General features: G+C 42.1%; 1 protein-coding gene across 1 annotated transcript in view; it reads right to left on the bottom strand.

Moving 5' to 3' along the window:
• Positions 1-2644: 2644 nt before the first annotated feature.
• Positions 2645-14647, bottom strand: part of dlg4a (discs, large homolog 4a) — a gene marked incomplete at both ends in the record, with an annotated part of 43696 nt that continues 31693 nt past the window's right edge. The window contains 15 exons of the mRNA XM_080509456.1: positions 2645-2751; positions 3611-3702; positions 4863-4975; positions 5189-5358; positions 5558-5659; positions 5775-5822; positions 6865-6911; positions 7037-7213; positions 9058-9172; positions 9512-9614; positions 9757-9913; positions 10014-10149; positions 11465-11609; positions 12565-12701; positions 12867-13036. Of these exons, the coding sequence (XP_080365582.1) occupies positions 2645-2751; positions 3611-3702; positions 4863-4975; positions 5189-5358; positions 5558-5659; positions 5775-5822; positions 6865-6911; positions 7037-7213; positions 9058-9172; positions 9512-9614; positions 9757-9913; positions 10014-10149; positions 11465-11609; positions 12565-12701; positions 12867-13036 (1819 nt within the window). The remainder of the gene's footprint in view (positions 2752-3610; positions 3703-4862; positions 4976-5188; positions 5359-5557; positions 5660-5774; positions 5823-6864; positions 6912-7036; positions 7214-9057; positions 9173-9511; positions 9615-9756; positions 9914-10013; positions 10150-11464; positions 11610-12564; positions 12702-12866; positions 13037-14647) is intronic.

The raw sequence follows: 14647 nt of genomic DNA, 5'->3' as shown, positions 1-14647 counted from the left end.
TATACTGTTTTACTCTTAGACACATAAAACCATCTTCATTGCATAACATCATAGCAGTATTGCACTACATCTTCATGTGCGTGTCTCACTCTCTCACTCTGGCAACACACACACACACACACACACACACACACACACACACACACACACACACACACACACACACACACACACACACACACGCACGCACGCACGCACGCACGCACGCACGCACACACGCACGCACACGCACGCACACGCACGCACACGCACCACCCATTTATATATTATGCATTATAACCAGTAGACGTTATAAAGGATAGATATTCTCATGTAATATCATTTATATTTTATACATGACACACACTTTCTTGCCACTCACACACTCATAAGCTGCAAATGCACGCAGTCACACAGTCGCACAGACGCACACGGCTGCATTGTACATGTGTTTCAGTTTGTTTTGAACATATACAAGAACATATCAGATCAGTCAGTTCAAAGCTCGAGTGTGAGGTCTGCTTAACATCGACTTGATCGGTTCAGTTAATTCTGTTTAGCTTTTAGCTGCATTTTACCACAATAAAATGGGAAATGTGAGTAAATTCAATGACCAAACGGCAATATTACCCAAAGATATCAATGGAATATTGTTTGGAAATGTTGATTTTTCCCTTGGAAATGGTCATTATATATATATATATATATATATATATATATATGTATTAAACATGATATTTTGCTTTCATTTGTGTGGACACGAAAGGGAGAAAGAAGTAGAGAAAAGTGGAAGAAATAGAATTAAAGAAGACCTATTCCTCCCACATAGAGGAGTTTCCACACATGAATATGCACAATTGTTTGCACGCACGCACGCCCTTCCACACACACACACACACACACACACACGCACTTCCACACACTCACAGACACATGCACACACGCCATGGCTTTTTACTGCGGCCACTGGAAACAGTGTGTACGTCTGCAGCTGAGGGGATCTTTTGGAAGGGTGAGCGGTCAGTTGGCTGTGGTGCGATGAAGCTCGGAGCTCTGCTGTTTGTGCCTAGAGAGATAACATTCATCCTGGTTTCTGACTAGCGGGTCAGAACAGCCAGTCCCCTCCTGTCGAGGAGTGTGCTAGGTTACAGCTGAGGTTATGACTCTGCACGTGTGTGTGTGTGTGTGTGTATGTGTGTATGTGTTTGTCACTGGATGAGTGTGAGAGTGTTTGTGTGTGGGTGCGTGAGTGTGTGTGCATAAAAGAGTAGAGGCTGAATTGTATGTCAGAGCTTCAAGTACGCTCAGGACTGGCCTCTCATGGCCGTGTCATTTGACCATGTCTCTCTTCTCACCTTACTTCATGAGACATGCTTAAAAAAAACTCCTCCATGTTTTGGAGGTGGAGAAGGAGATCATACTTTACTCACTCACCTCTCTTCTTTTTTTCCGCTTTTTGTCATATTTTCCCATTATTTTTGTCTCCCATCTCCATCGTTTTCGAGGATGCATGCACAAATTCAGCATATGAGTTTTTATTGGTATAATTACTTAAACTGCCTTTAAATAATGCCTTGCAGCGTTCAACATGGATGATTGAACAAATGTCAGTCTTGATCACTGAGGACTTATTCTGAGTTTGCACCCAGAACCAAGAAGAGATTCACAAAAAAGTGTGTGTGTTTGTGTGTGTGTGTGTGTGTGTGTGGGGGGGGGGGGGTGTTTTGCTGACAAAAGGCTCTTGGTCGAGAGGAACTCCGCAAGATCTGAGCACCACCTCCTCAGAGTTCCCCAACTTTCTTGTCCTGAAACAAGGCAGAGCTGATAAGAGAAGGAAGGGTTACAGAAAGCCGGGGTGTCTTATAAAAAGAGGGACTAGTGTCTTATTTAGGCACCTCCAGCTCAAAAATTGGCGTTCAAATTCAGTGCATGGGACTTGAGAGGGGTTGGGGAGGGTGAGGCGGTCTGACTACCCTACCGGGTCACTCCCTTACTCTCTTTCAAGCCCTGCTCAGACCTGAAGTGTTGTTTCCAAAAGTATATTTGGGCTGAGTTGAGCTCCAGATGACTGTAGTTCACACCTGGCATCAAAATGCATCTAAAATCTGTCTCAGGGAGCCACTTTATGATTGGATTTCGCTTCATTAGCTCTCATCTGGTGGGAAACACACCTCAGCGGAGTTACACACACACGCATGCTCTTCTGTATATCTAGTTTTACCCTGGCAGCTGTTTCGAGAGCTTGAATCCAAAGATGCATTTCAATGTTAAGTTTGAACAAGACCTTGCCATTTAAACTCGGAAAGACCCTGAAGTGTTCAATCTTGTCTCAATAAAGTGGAATACTGATTAGGTCTTCCCCGTCTGTCACTTTCTGTTTAGTTTCACACCACGGTGTTCACATCTGTCTCAGAGTCTCGTTTTTGGTATCACTCTTAGCCTCGCTGTGTCACTTCCTGTGTTTTTCTCTGTCTCTGTGTTTATCTTAGTATGCATTTGTCTCTGTGTTCTCAGTGATTGCCTAAGCACTGACTTTGCTGGAGGACAGACAGGCAGGCGAGGCTGGCTCTGCTGTGAGGGTGAAGGAGGGGGTAGTTGTGGCGGTGGCGGTGGCGGTGTTGGTTGGTGGTCGTGAAGGGCGGGTGGTTGAGCAGGGTGTGCAGCATCACAGCCTCTCCCGGGTGGGGATCCAGATGTAAGGCCCTGATTGCTCCTCAATCACTGTCTTTACTTTGTGATAGACCTCTTCAAAGCTGTCCCCTTCCACGACAGCTGCAGCGGGACACAGTGTGAGGAAGAGAAGAATAATGGATTGAGAGAAAAATGGCATAAACGGGTAAATAAAAAGAGAAGGAAGACAGTGGAGGGGGGTACAGATTATGACAACATGGTGGGGGGGATAAATGGGCACAGAGGCACATAGAAATGATTGATGTCGACGAGAAGTGTTTCCAACACCATCATCAATAATGAGTATAATTTTATCATTTCTGCGCAACATCAAAGAACAAAAACATATGCAAGTACGTGTAAACAGTCTCCCACATATTTATTCAGCCTCACGCATCCTTTTAATGCTCAACAAAGTGTCACATGCCACCACTGTTTGTGATTTGTAAGAAAATATAGACAGCACCAGATTTTTGAAACATTACATTGATATTCTGTCGACTGCTGAGATTTGCCCTAAATACATCTCTTAAATGTTTAAATGCCCTGAGCCCTTCCAAAAGGCATCCTTTTTTTCATTTAACTCGTTCAGTTAATGCCAGGTAAATGTGAATGTGAGCCTTTTTGTTGGCAGGAAATCAAAATAAGACTGCTATGTAAATATTGCCCCCTCAGGTATGCATACAAGCATTAACGATAAGCATCAAATGCAATTCAAAAGATTTTGTAGCAGTAAAACTTGATTATTTTCATGATTTCCGCTCCATATCAAACAGATTATGCACAAGCCTACAGTGGAGTGCAAACACAGACCCATAATCTCATATTTACCGTCTGGTGCTGTGATGATTGAAATCCAAATCCCTGTAGTATGTGTACACGGCATGTAGGCAGTACAATGTACCAGTTTGGCCATTGGAAATCCTAGACTCTGTACATCTTATGCCTTCGTCTGTCTTACCTGAAAAACACTCTATGAAGTCTTGTTCTAGTTTGAGAGCCCGGTCCATTCCTTTTCTGGCCTGCTCTTCTGTCAGACGAGTGTTGATTTCTCTGGTAATGTCAAGCACAGTATTGTCGTTAAAAAGCACGTCTTTTCGATGCACAGTACTCCAGCAGCACACGTTCCCACTCAATGGGTCCCATGTAAAACATATTCACTTTTGATATTCACCAGTCCATAGAACAACCACAGGTTGTGTGGGAGTCCCTGGTCCACTTGGACATGTACTTCATATTTGGCTCACACACCCATAACATTAAAGGAAAGGCCTCCTGCTCCATGTTCAGACTTAAAGCCATAACAAACACGAGCTAGGGCTTCACGATCATATAGTTGCCACAAAGCCATCATCATGCCCACAGTATAGCACGCTGCGTATATATATATGGTTCCCCAATGTGGCACTATCAGCAATCTGTCTCTAAACCATCCAAATCTCTGCCCTATGCCTAGCAACAGGCTGTCATAAAATGGCTGCCGCCTCCATGTGAAGACTGGAATGCTTCCAATTATGGTTCAGCTGAAGCCGAATTGTTCTCAGTTCCTAGCCAGCAAACTCCAAACTTCTCATCGAGGCAACCTACCAGTGACCAGCACAGACATAAATTAAGAGAACAGACACTGCAAAATAAATTCACACACCTAATTCTGACCATCATCTGAGAGAAAAAGTGTGTCAATTTCCAAGGCACTGGACTCCAAGGAGAATAACACGGTCCTGCTGGATTCATTCCCCAATGTGGACCCAGCAGGGACAGTACTTGTGTAGAACTACCACAAGACTCAGCTGGGGTCAGGTTACTGCAGCATCCTCCGCTCGTCTCCATACAGAGTGAGGACAGCTGACAGCGGAGTGCAGGGCAGTTGGGCACACGGTTCATCACCCGTTCAGTTGCCCTCTGGTCCCCATGGATCCATCACAGTGAGAGCTAAGGGACACCCCTGTAGAGGTGGCAGCTTTCATCTTAAAACAACCTAGCTTCAATCACATGCCACATCCACCCCAGCTGCCCCAGCCCTCCAATCCTTGACCTCTGCCTGCGCCATCTGCACCTCCTTCACCTCACCTATGTCTTCCACCGGACTCTTTGTACCCTCTAAACACCACCTGGATCCCAGAGAGATGGGATTGGCGTGTCATGACATAACAACACAGCATATTCCATTTCTGGAAGAAAAGAAAAAGTCACACCTATATTCAAATACTTACAGGACATTCTCTAGCGACTTAGGCCGGACAAAGATGGCAATAGGGTGAAGTTGAGCTGCTTGTAGCCTGCGCACAGCGTTGGCCGAGACATCCAGGATACAGTGTTTCCCTTGCTGCTTGTACGTACATGTGAAGATTGAAAAAGCAGAAATGACATGCTGTAGCTCGTTACTGGAAAAACAATTTGAAAAAGCTAAATAATTTCCAGAAGGTACATTTGAGTCATTTTGTCTGACCATACTCGTGCTCTATCTAATGGTAGTGCGCTATATTATTATTGGTTATCTTAAAAGTCTTTTAAACCCAAACATTTTCCTACGCACCTGTTCAGCCACCTCGCGCACACTTTGGACACTGGTGCCATACAGGTGACTGTTGTACTGCCCTGCTTCGATGAAGCGATGGCTCTGGATGTCCTTCTCCATCTGTTCTCGTGATGACACGAAGTGATAGTCTCGACCATCCACCTCATACTCCCTCTTGGGCCGCGTGGTGTCTGTCATGCAAGGACCAGACCAATAAAGGACAGCGCAACGAGTTACTCCATATTGAGTCTCAGCTGGAGTACAATTACTTCCCTGAGATGGGATGAACTGTGCAAACATCATAGTGAAATTGCCGCTGCCACCGGCAGCAATATGAAATGAAAGGCAGAGAATAGATCAGGCCCTGTGACTGGCAGCATAATTACTTACGCGGGACACAAGATCCAAACTTATCGGGGAATTCAGACAACAGGTCGTCATTTATCCTGTCCTTCACAGGACCCAGAATGATGATGGGCCTCGCATAATGCACTGATCATGAGAGAGTGAAGGAAGAGGTCAGGGTGATACACAAAAGAGAATTCAATTCAATTTAATGTGAAATAGCACAAAAGAAGACTTCAGCCATGTTTGCATGTGACCTTACCTTCCACTTGGGTTACGGTCTCGTAACTGTGTGAGGTTTTATCTCTCCCTGGAACCAGAACAGATGAATTCAGCAAAATGTTTGGTTTTAAAATGACATGCTTTCATTGCTTTAGTGTTTTTCTGCATCTGTATTTGTGCCCAAAGTGTGATGCAAGTTCATTACTGTCATTAAATGCAAGATGTCATTATGGAAGAGAACAGCCAAGATGAGACTATTGAACACAGGAGGTACTTTGGGTAACAGTCGGGTGCAAAATATTAAAGAGCATTTATATTTGGCAGTCAAAATCCAAACATTGATAAACGGGCATTCACAGATGACATCTCTGCAGAAGAGTGGGGAAATGGAGGGATCGGTCCACTCTGAGCCTTCAGTTAATTACAGTGAACCCATTTGCATCAAGCACTTCTATTTGCACTTTCAGCTGAGGTATTAATTCTGTTATGGATGCAAATATGCACCATACAAGATTTCCCTTTGGCATTACAGTTTCAAAAAGGTGCTTTTGAGTTAATGTGGCTAAAATTATACAATATCATGAGTGCACATGTCTGTGAGATGTGTTGTTGTGCTGCTGTGTGTCTCACCCATTATTACAATTTTCACAGTAATCAATTTGAGTCAGCAACTTGAGTATATGTGTCTTGTGGTGTCAATATACGTTCATACTAATTACCCTGAGTGCCCAAGCTGTCTCGGCCATGGTCCTGTAAAAAAAAAGAGCACAGATTTACACACTGGGAGAGAGTTTTGAACATTGTTTCCCCCAACTCTTAGCTAAACAGTGCATTTCAGCTGATTGTATTTTACAAAATAATATGATTGATGATCGTTAATGGCTGTTGGGATACAAATAACTCATCTCGAGTTAGCATTACATTTCATTAGTCTACAAATCTTGCGACAGTTGCACTCTTTAAAAACGAACACTAAAAAAAAGTATTTTCACAACTCATTTCTTTTTTTTTATGGTAAGGCACGCCACACTGAAGCACTCGACCACCCATTCTGTAAGGTGCCACCCCACACTTTGAAGACCAACGATTTGGAAAAAGCAGACTCAGTGAAGCAGTTAGAGTGAAAAAACATACCCTCTCTTTGGTGTTAACGCGTGACCACTCTTTCCTCTCCACCCTGTAAGAGAATGAAGAGGAATAACGCCACCATTTCATTTGGAGTAAGAACAAACACGCTAACGTGAGCTGCAAGCTGCAAATCTTTTACTTTTTTTTTGATTTACAGAGAAGACTGTATCTTACCTGTGCTTGCTGGGGATGAAGCCCACCTCTTCAACCTCATTCTGCGGACTGACCTTACGGGCCTGCCACCACTCCTCGTCTCCGCAGTCCAACACGTGCAGTACATCCCCGAACCTGAAGCCCAGTGCTTGACTGAGGAATCCACAGTCTGCAGTCTTATCGTAGTCAAATAGAGCCCTGAATGACGAAAAGACTTCGAATCAGTCATTTAACAAGAACCTCATTAGTCTCGAACAGGGGTGCCCAAGCTCGGTCCTGGAGGGCCGGAGTCCTGCAGGGTTTAGCTCTCTCCCAGTTGCAGCACAGCTGATTGTAATGAGGGGCTCGTTACTGGGCTTTTTCACAGCCTTGGTGATGACATCATCCTTAGAGTCAGGTCTGCTGAAGCAGGGAGAGAACTAAAACATGCAGGACACCGGCCCTCCAGAACAGAGTTTTGGCACCCCTGCTCTAGAAGGTGTATAGAAGAACCGATACCTGGATCGTTTTAAACGGATTGTAAATGTAAAAGTAAATACAACTTTTGTTGCATGCTGTCTAAAAACAGTATATTGACTCGCAACCGTACATCTGTGCAAACATGATGCACCAGTTTGTGACAGATAACAAATCCAGAAACGGCACCACAAACACCACCATCACTGGCTCCCAAACAGAGATGACATGTGTAATTACAGTCTATAATTAAGTAGATGTACAAATATTTATGTGAAAGAAGACTTTGGCACAAGTACAAGCACTGTTTCAACCTATTTTATAAATGAAGCAGAAAAAGAACAGATCAAGTACAAAAGAAAGAAGTTCAAATGAATTTGATCCTTATTGAGAAACTAGGACTTTTTGTCGGGAACCTTTTTTGTCACGGGAATACACATTTTATTACTACTGTTATAATAATACAATGTTTGTCAGCGTGGATACAACCGCTTAGTCACCAGCAATGACACAGATCATGATTCAACTTGTTTGATGGTGTTGAGTCAGAAAAATAATTTCTAAGTCTCGCCTCAAAAAATCCCTCAAAAAAACAAACTTGTCTACTTCTGTAGTTTTGTTATTGATAACTGCTACCAACAGCTATAAAGAATGAATGAGTGAAGTAAGGTCTTTTGTTCATTTCAAATAAATAATAAGGGTATAATATTATCATGCATGAAACAAATTCAGAAAGGAGTGGGTGGTAGCACAAACCTATTAAATACCACTTCTCCTCCTACAATAGTTATTAGAAATGATATGCTTCACTTCCATGTCACAAAAAATAAGGATGAAATAAAATACGTGTTTTTACACACTACCTTTAACTGACTCTAAATCATCTTCCTCTGCGTTTAAACATCAAATGAGAGTATGATGAGTAGAAAGAACAGATATCTGGAAATACGCCTGACAACAGTATTGAAGTACAAATATTTAGGGTTAGACTTTTACCGTCTTGTATTCACTTTGAATTTATATATACTTGTATGAGTTTACTGTACGAACCTATGCTCATTTATTTTATTGTGTAAACCCCTTGTCAGGCTGCTTTTAAAAAAAGTGGCCAATATTAAAATCAAATCTGCAGCAAAAATGTGTATATTTCCAATCAAACTGTCTCATTTTCTAGTCACATTCAGTCTATACCTTCAAACCATTGTTCATTTAACTTTTTTCATCACTCACTTTATTTTCTAGCACAAGTCGCTCTTCCTCAGAAGTTCATGGCTCAGGAACATTCTCAGGGAAACTGTTCATAGTTGGGTTCACTTCAGTGAACTTTCAGTGACAAGCTTCATTTCCCTAACCACTGCTCTGTCACAATTTAAAGTCACTAATTAACTAAAACCCATGACTCTGAATTGTGGGAAGAAACTGGAGTACTCAAGGACAAAAAATCAACAGGCGGTAGCTACTGCAAACAAACAAACAAACATATTTTGGAGGGCAGCTGTGCAGGCCTCTGCTGTGGGGGAGTAAATAAATGCTTTAACCCAGGTATCAATTAGAACGAAAGGCACTGTTTAAACTGTGGGTCTGACCTGATGTAGAAGCCTCTCTTTGGGTTACTCCTTAGCGTTGTAGTCCCAGAGCCCATGCTGCTGTTCATCAACTGTTCCCTCAAATCGTGGATCTTTGCCTCAAACCGACTATACTCTGAAACAAAGAAACACAAGCAGGTGAAGCTCTACAGACCGAAAGATGGATAGAGAAAATGTGAGAAAATCACAACATTACCGATGTTCTTCCCGATTAAAAATCTCCCTTCATCAATCTATTAATGAAAATAAATAACACATTGCGTGCTAATAACAGTCTTGTTTCTAGATATTGTGAAAATTCACACAAAGTGTCACTGCCACACATAAGAGAACACGGCACGTCTTTGAAATGGAAAATCCCTCCAATGAAAATTAATCTTATGCAATATAATGTAATGTAACATGATGAAAATCCTTGTAATTGAGGCAACTCGTGTGACAGCGGTGTCTTTACCATCGGGTCTGTATTGCGCGATGATGGTTACGGTCTGACCAGCGTTCTTCAGTGCTGCAGCTGCCTGTTCGTGCGTGGCCATACGGAGGTCCACGCCGTTAACCTGAAACACACATACAGGCACACACACACACATACACACACACACACACATAGTGAGACTTTCAACTAGTCTTGGAGGAACACTGTCTGTGGCTGTTAAATGCACGAGTATGTGACAACTTTATGGAGATCAGTATCCTTACACTGAGGATCTGATCGCCCTTATGCAGCTCTCCACTGAGGTCAGCTGGCCCCCCTGCCAAGATGAAGGAGATGAAGATTCCCTCTCCGTCTTCACCTCCGACAATGTTGAATCCTAAACCCGTAGAGCCTCTATGAATCAAAACTCGGCGAGGTTCCCTGAAGAAGGAGGAGCAGTGAAGAGAATATTGACAAGAGCCATCATTCTCTGACTGGAACTGCTGCAAATGTCAAGAGCAAATCAATGTGTGAGTCTCACCTGGGGATGTCATCATCTCCCATCATGCCATGCAGGACGGGAGAAAACCGACTCGGCGAGGTTGGAGTGAGGGCTTGTGGGTAATCGGATCCAAGGTAGTTGGGGTGGCTGAGTTCAGTATCCATATGTGAATATGCTGAAAAAGATATACATGGAAACAAATATGCATATGTAGCCGGTGTGTTATTGAACATTGTTACATAATATCTTTATGTACTTCAGACCTTTTCTACTGAGTGAATGCATTTGTGCTGTGTGGTGTGAAACATTCTCTTCTACTGCTGCAGACTTAGTCTGCTTCTATGTTTTTTTTTTTATCTATTCTTTTACAAGGGCAGCCATGGTAACAGCCAGGATTCACATACCTAAAACCACTCAGTCACTCACAGGCTGCAGTTACTGATTTGCTCTGGTTCATGCCACCATTTAAACGACTTCCTATATACCTAACATGATGCCATCTAAGGGAGAAGAGTAAAGTAGATGGGAGGAGCATTACGCTCACTTGTGCGATAAATTGGAAAGTGGGGTTGTCTGATCCCTGTCGGTCACTTATTCATCCACCCCTGTTCTCTGGAGTCCCTCTCTGGATTGTCACCCAACTTTTTACTGTTTGTCAGTGGAATTCAGCAACAAGGTATGTACTGACTCGTGCTTAGAGATCATATTATTGGCTAAGATCAAATCTGAAACACACACCCTTAATTTTGAAGTGTTTTGACCAGAAAAATTTAATCTTTGCACTCGGAGGTCATTCTACGAAGCCTTCAAACACAACAGAAATGAACTGAGCTTGTTTTTGGGTACAACATACAGTGTGTTTGGTTCCCACTGGTGCAACGGTTAGAAATCACAGGCTTTGCTTGTTCTCTTGTAATGACATGAATACACGGTCTGGATGACTCTGGGCGTGGAGGGTCCTTCCTGTGTGAACTTTGCATGTTCTGCCTGTGTGTGCATCGCTTTTCTCTAAGGGCCGCAGTTTCTTCTCACATTCCAAAATACCTTCGACATTGCCTGTAGGTGGGAATGTGAACATGTTTGATTGTGATGTGAGTCCAGAGCGTACCCTGCTTTCACCTCGGCTGGGGTCAGCTAAGTGGAAAATTATTGCCAAGGTACAAGTTTGATCACGAAAGAAAGTTTCAGGTTTGAAAGAAGTTGCTTATTTGTAAAGAAACAAAGAAAAAAAAAACCTTTCAAAATGTGTCTTAGGTCAGCTTTTACTTTTCACAGAAGTGCCACATTCATCTCTAGTGGTTTAGAAAGAACAAGTTATTCCCTGTGCTCTATTATTGTCTGCTGTACCAAATCTAAAGACTATCTTTTTGAACTATTGAGTTTCCTATTGGTGAAGTGGCAGGACATCCAGTGACAACTTTATACAGAAGATTTTTATTTTTTACTTCAGACAGACACTATATATATATAGAAAACCAAGAGGGGCTTACTGCTGGTGAGGTCTGGAGGGTTGTAGGAATTGGTTAGGAACAGGTTGTTGGGCTTGGCCACCCTGAGGTACACCACCTCGGCTGTGTTCTTCAGAGCCCCCACCGCATCCTCGTGCATCACGTCCTCCAGACACACGTTGTTCACCTGAGCGGCGATGACACACAGGAAAGCGCACAGGCAAGATCACCAACCGCAAACAAGAGAGACTTCACCCCGCTGACCTACAGTGGCACTCAAAATATTAGCTTGTGAATAATGAATGACTTTGAGGGCAGGTCAATAAAAAAAAAAAAAAAAAAAAGTAGTAAATTTTTAATGCTGCGACAATAAAATGTAATTGATTATTTTAACCCAGGCCTCCAATTTAAAATAATTTAATCACTTCACATTAAAATTAATTACATGGCTAATTGCTAAACATGAATTATCCAGAAGGACTATAACTTCCAAAACATTATTCATGGTATTTAACAGATGAGACAAAAGTTAACGTTAATCCAGTGATTTCCATTAACGTCAAACTGAACCCAAAACAAAACAAGGCTTCTCTTATGGAATAGTCTCAAGGTAATATGCATAATTGACATTGCCAGAAATGTTTTAAAGTTAAGGTGTGTGAAATACAGGAAAAGATGCAGTATGGCAAGCAGCACGGGTCCATATGAACCGGAGTTAAACCATGAATGATGTCAACATGTGCTTGAATTTTAATATGATAACAAGCAGGATGATTGTGGATATATCATGTTGCTGTGTCCCATTTAAAGGTAACAATTTTCGTTAAGACACCATTTAGTGAAAAGCCAGCACCATTTTGAAGGCGCTAGTGTTGAGCTCATTGCTCACCAGCAGATGGCAGCAGTGCCACTTCAGAATCAATGTAACAATACCAGAGTTATTCCTGCCATCCTACACATCCATTAACATATGAATGGCCTTGAAAATTACAGCTGTAAATTACCCTGGCTTCTGATACATCAATTTTGTATAAGTACACAATATACGATTATGCACATGTGAGTCCATTAGTGACATATACATGTGTGGGTGCACATTGCTGCATGATTGAGCTCGTCGTTATTACATATGAGTGACCGACCGCTAAGATCTTGTCCCCGATCTGCAGACGCCCATCTTTATGAGCCGCCCCGCCTTCGATGATCTTGGTGACATAGATACTGTTATCTCCCGGTATGTGCTGGTTTCCCACCCCGCCTGCAATGCTGAAACCTAATCCTGAGAAAAGGAAAGATGAGAGAGGCGAGAGTGTGAGCAAAGGAGGTATGGGTTAACGCAGAGCAGATTTATTAAATCCAGAGGGCACAGCTTAGCTGGCTATAAGGCATCTGTAAGCCCCCACAAGAGCTGAGCTGTTGTACTCCAGTCCAAACTTCCACATACCTTTAGGCCCTTTGATTAGTTTGATTTCGGTGATTTTTTCTGCTGCTGGTTTTCTGCGAAGAACATAGAGGCGTACAATAGCACCTGCCTCCTTAAGGGCCTCTACAGCTTGGCTGTGTGTCACCTCCCTCACGTCAACATCATTCACAAATAGGATGCAGTCATTCACACTATGAAATGGAGAGAGAGAAAGAGTGAGACAGATTATGGGTAGGACGCAGAAAACACAGCATTACAGTTTGTTTCAGTGAAGAGATTGACCGTAGTCTTCCACAAGAGAGGTCGGAAACAGTCGATCTGTAGCGATACCTGAGGAAGGATTTCACAACAGTTTTTTACTTTTGGCATTTTCCCGGTAGTGGTTGCCACAGTGGATCATCTTCTTCCACTACCCTCTGTCTCTTCTATCCACCTTCCTCTCAACAATCATATTCTTCACTGGCCTTCCTCTTCTCCTCTTGCCTTGCAGATGAATCGTCGGCAACCTCTTTCTCTAAATAGCTATCACGTATCCTCCATTGGAATAATTTCATATGCGTTTCAAAAGGAACATCATCCAACCATTACAGGTGGAATCAATTTTTTCTTTTCTTTCGGGAATTGGCTTGTGGGCTGTAAAGTACACACATACACACACCCTTTGTTTTATTCCTTCTCACCTTCTCTCTCTGTGTATCAAAGATCAAAGAGTGGTGAGTTGTATTGTTGTGAAGGAGCATTATAGCGTCATTACGTCAACATTTTGTAGAAATGATGAGGATCTGATATATGATGTGAAATTAGCCTGTGAGCTAATTTCACTGATGGAGATTCTATTCTCAGAGCACATTACTCCTCCAAGGCCTCAAGATACTTATCCTGACTCCATTCATGGGTTCAAAGTATATTTTATGGACATGAAAATGATATTGTGTAAATTTGTCACACTAAAATAAGTCTTGAGTGAGAATGTTGCACTGTGGTATTTGTGAGGCAATATTATATATTTGTGCAATGACAGTTTTATAATGAACTGAGATGTTTTTTCTTTCCCCCGGAGCATCTAACATCCATTTTTGTCCTTGGTAGAAAACTGCTCATATAACCTTAATGGAAATGCATAATGAGAAACTACACTCACAGAACTGTAACAGGCTTTTCTACTTTGATTTTCAGCGGTTTTCTTTTAAATAAAATCAGAAGGTCACTTTGAAAGAAAGATTTTAACTGAGAGATGCAATGAAATTCTCTTCATAGCCTTTTCATTGAATTTCCTTTACTGTATTTAAGATATGTTGCTTGTGACAAAAAGTGAAAGCCAAGACAAATGTGCATTTTAAATGTCTGTATTAGGCTGTGAAGGCATTTCTGATTATAGGTCAGCTGTAAAGAGACGGATGGCTCTGAACATGTCTTGTTTAATGCAGAATAATTGGACAAAGCGACTTTTTTTCTCTAGTTTTTCATTTTATCATTGTTTCAGAGTGGAAAAAAGAAGAAACACGAGGATTAAATTCTGTTATATTGAATTTACCACATTTCATTTGGTACCAAAGAACAAAACCTTATGTAACAGCCTTTCATTGATGTGGTGTCAGTTTTAAAACTTATTTTACAAGTCCATGCCCCTCTGTTAAACTTGCTATGGATTTCTTTTTGCTCTGAATACCTCAAACAACAGCAAACATGACAATTTAGTTGAGTCTGAGACAATCGGACCTGAAGTGAATGTTGAGCAGAATGGACAGTCAGTGCACTGTAGTCTGGTTTAACATTGCTTCACACTTAGGACTGGATGTTTT

Source organism: Blennius ocellaris, assembly GCF_963422515.1.
Source record: "Blennius ocellaris genome assembly, chromosome: 14".
NCBI lineage: Eukaryota > Metazoa > Chordata > Actinopteri > Blenniiformes > Blenniidae > Blennius > Blennius ocellaris.
This window is presented reverse-complemented; position numbering and strand designations above follow the sequence as displayed.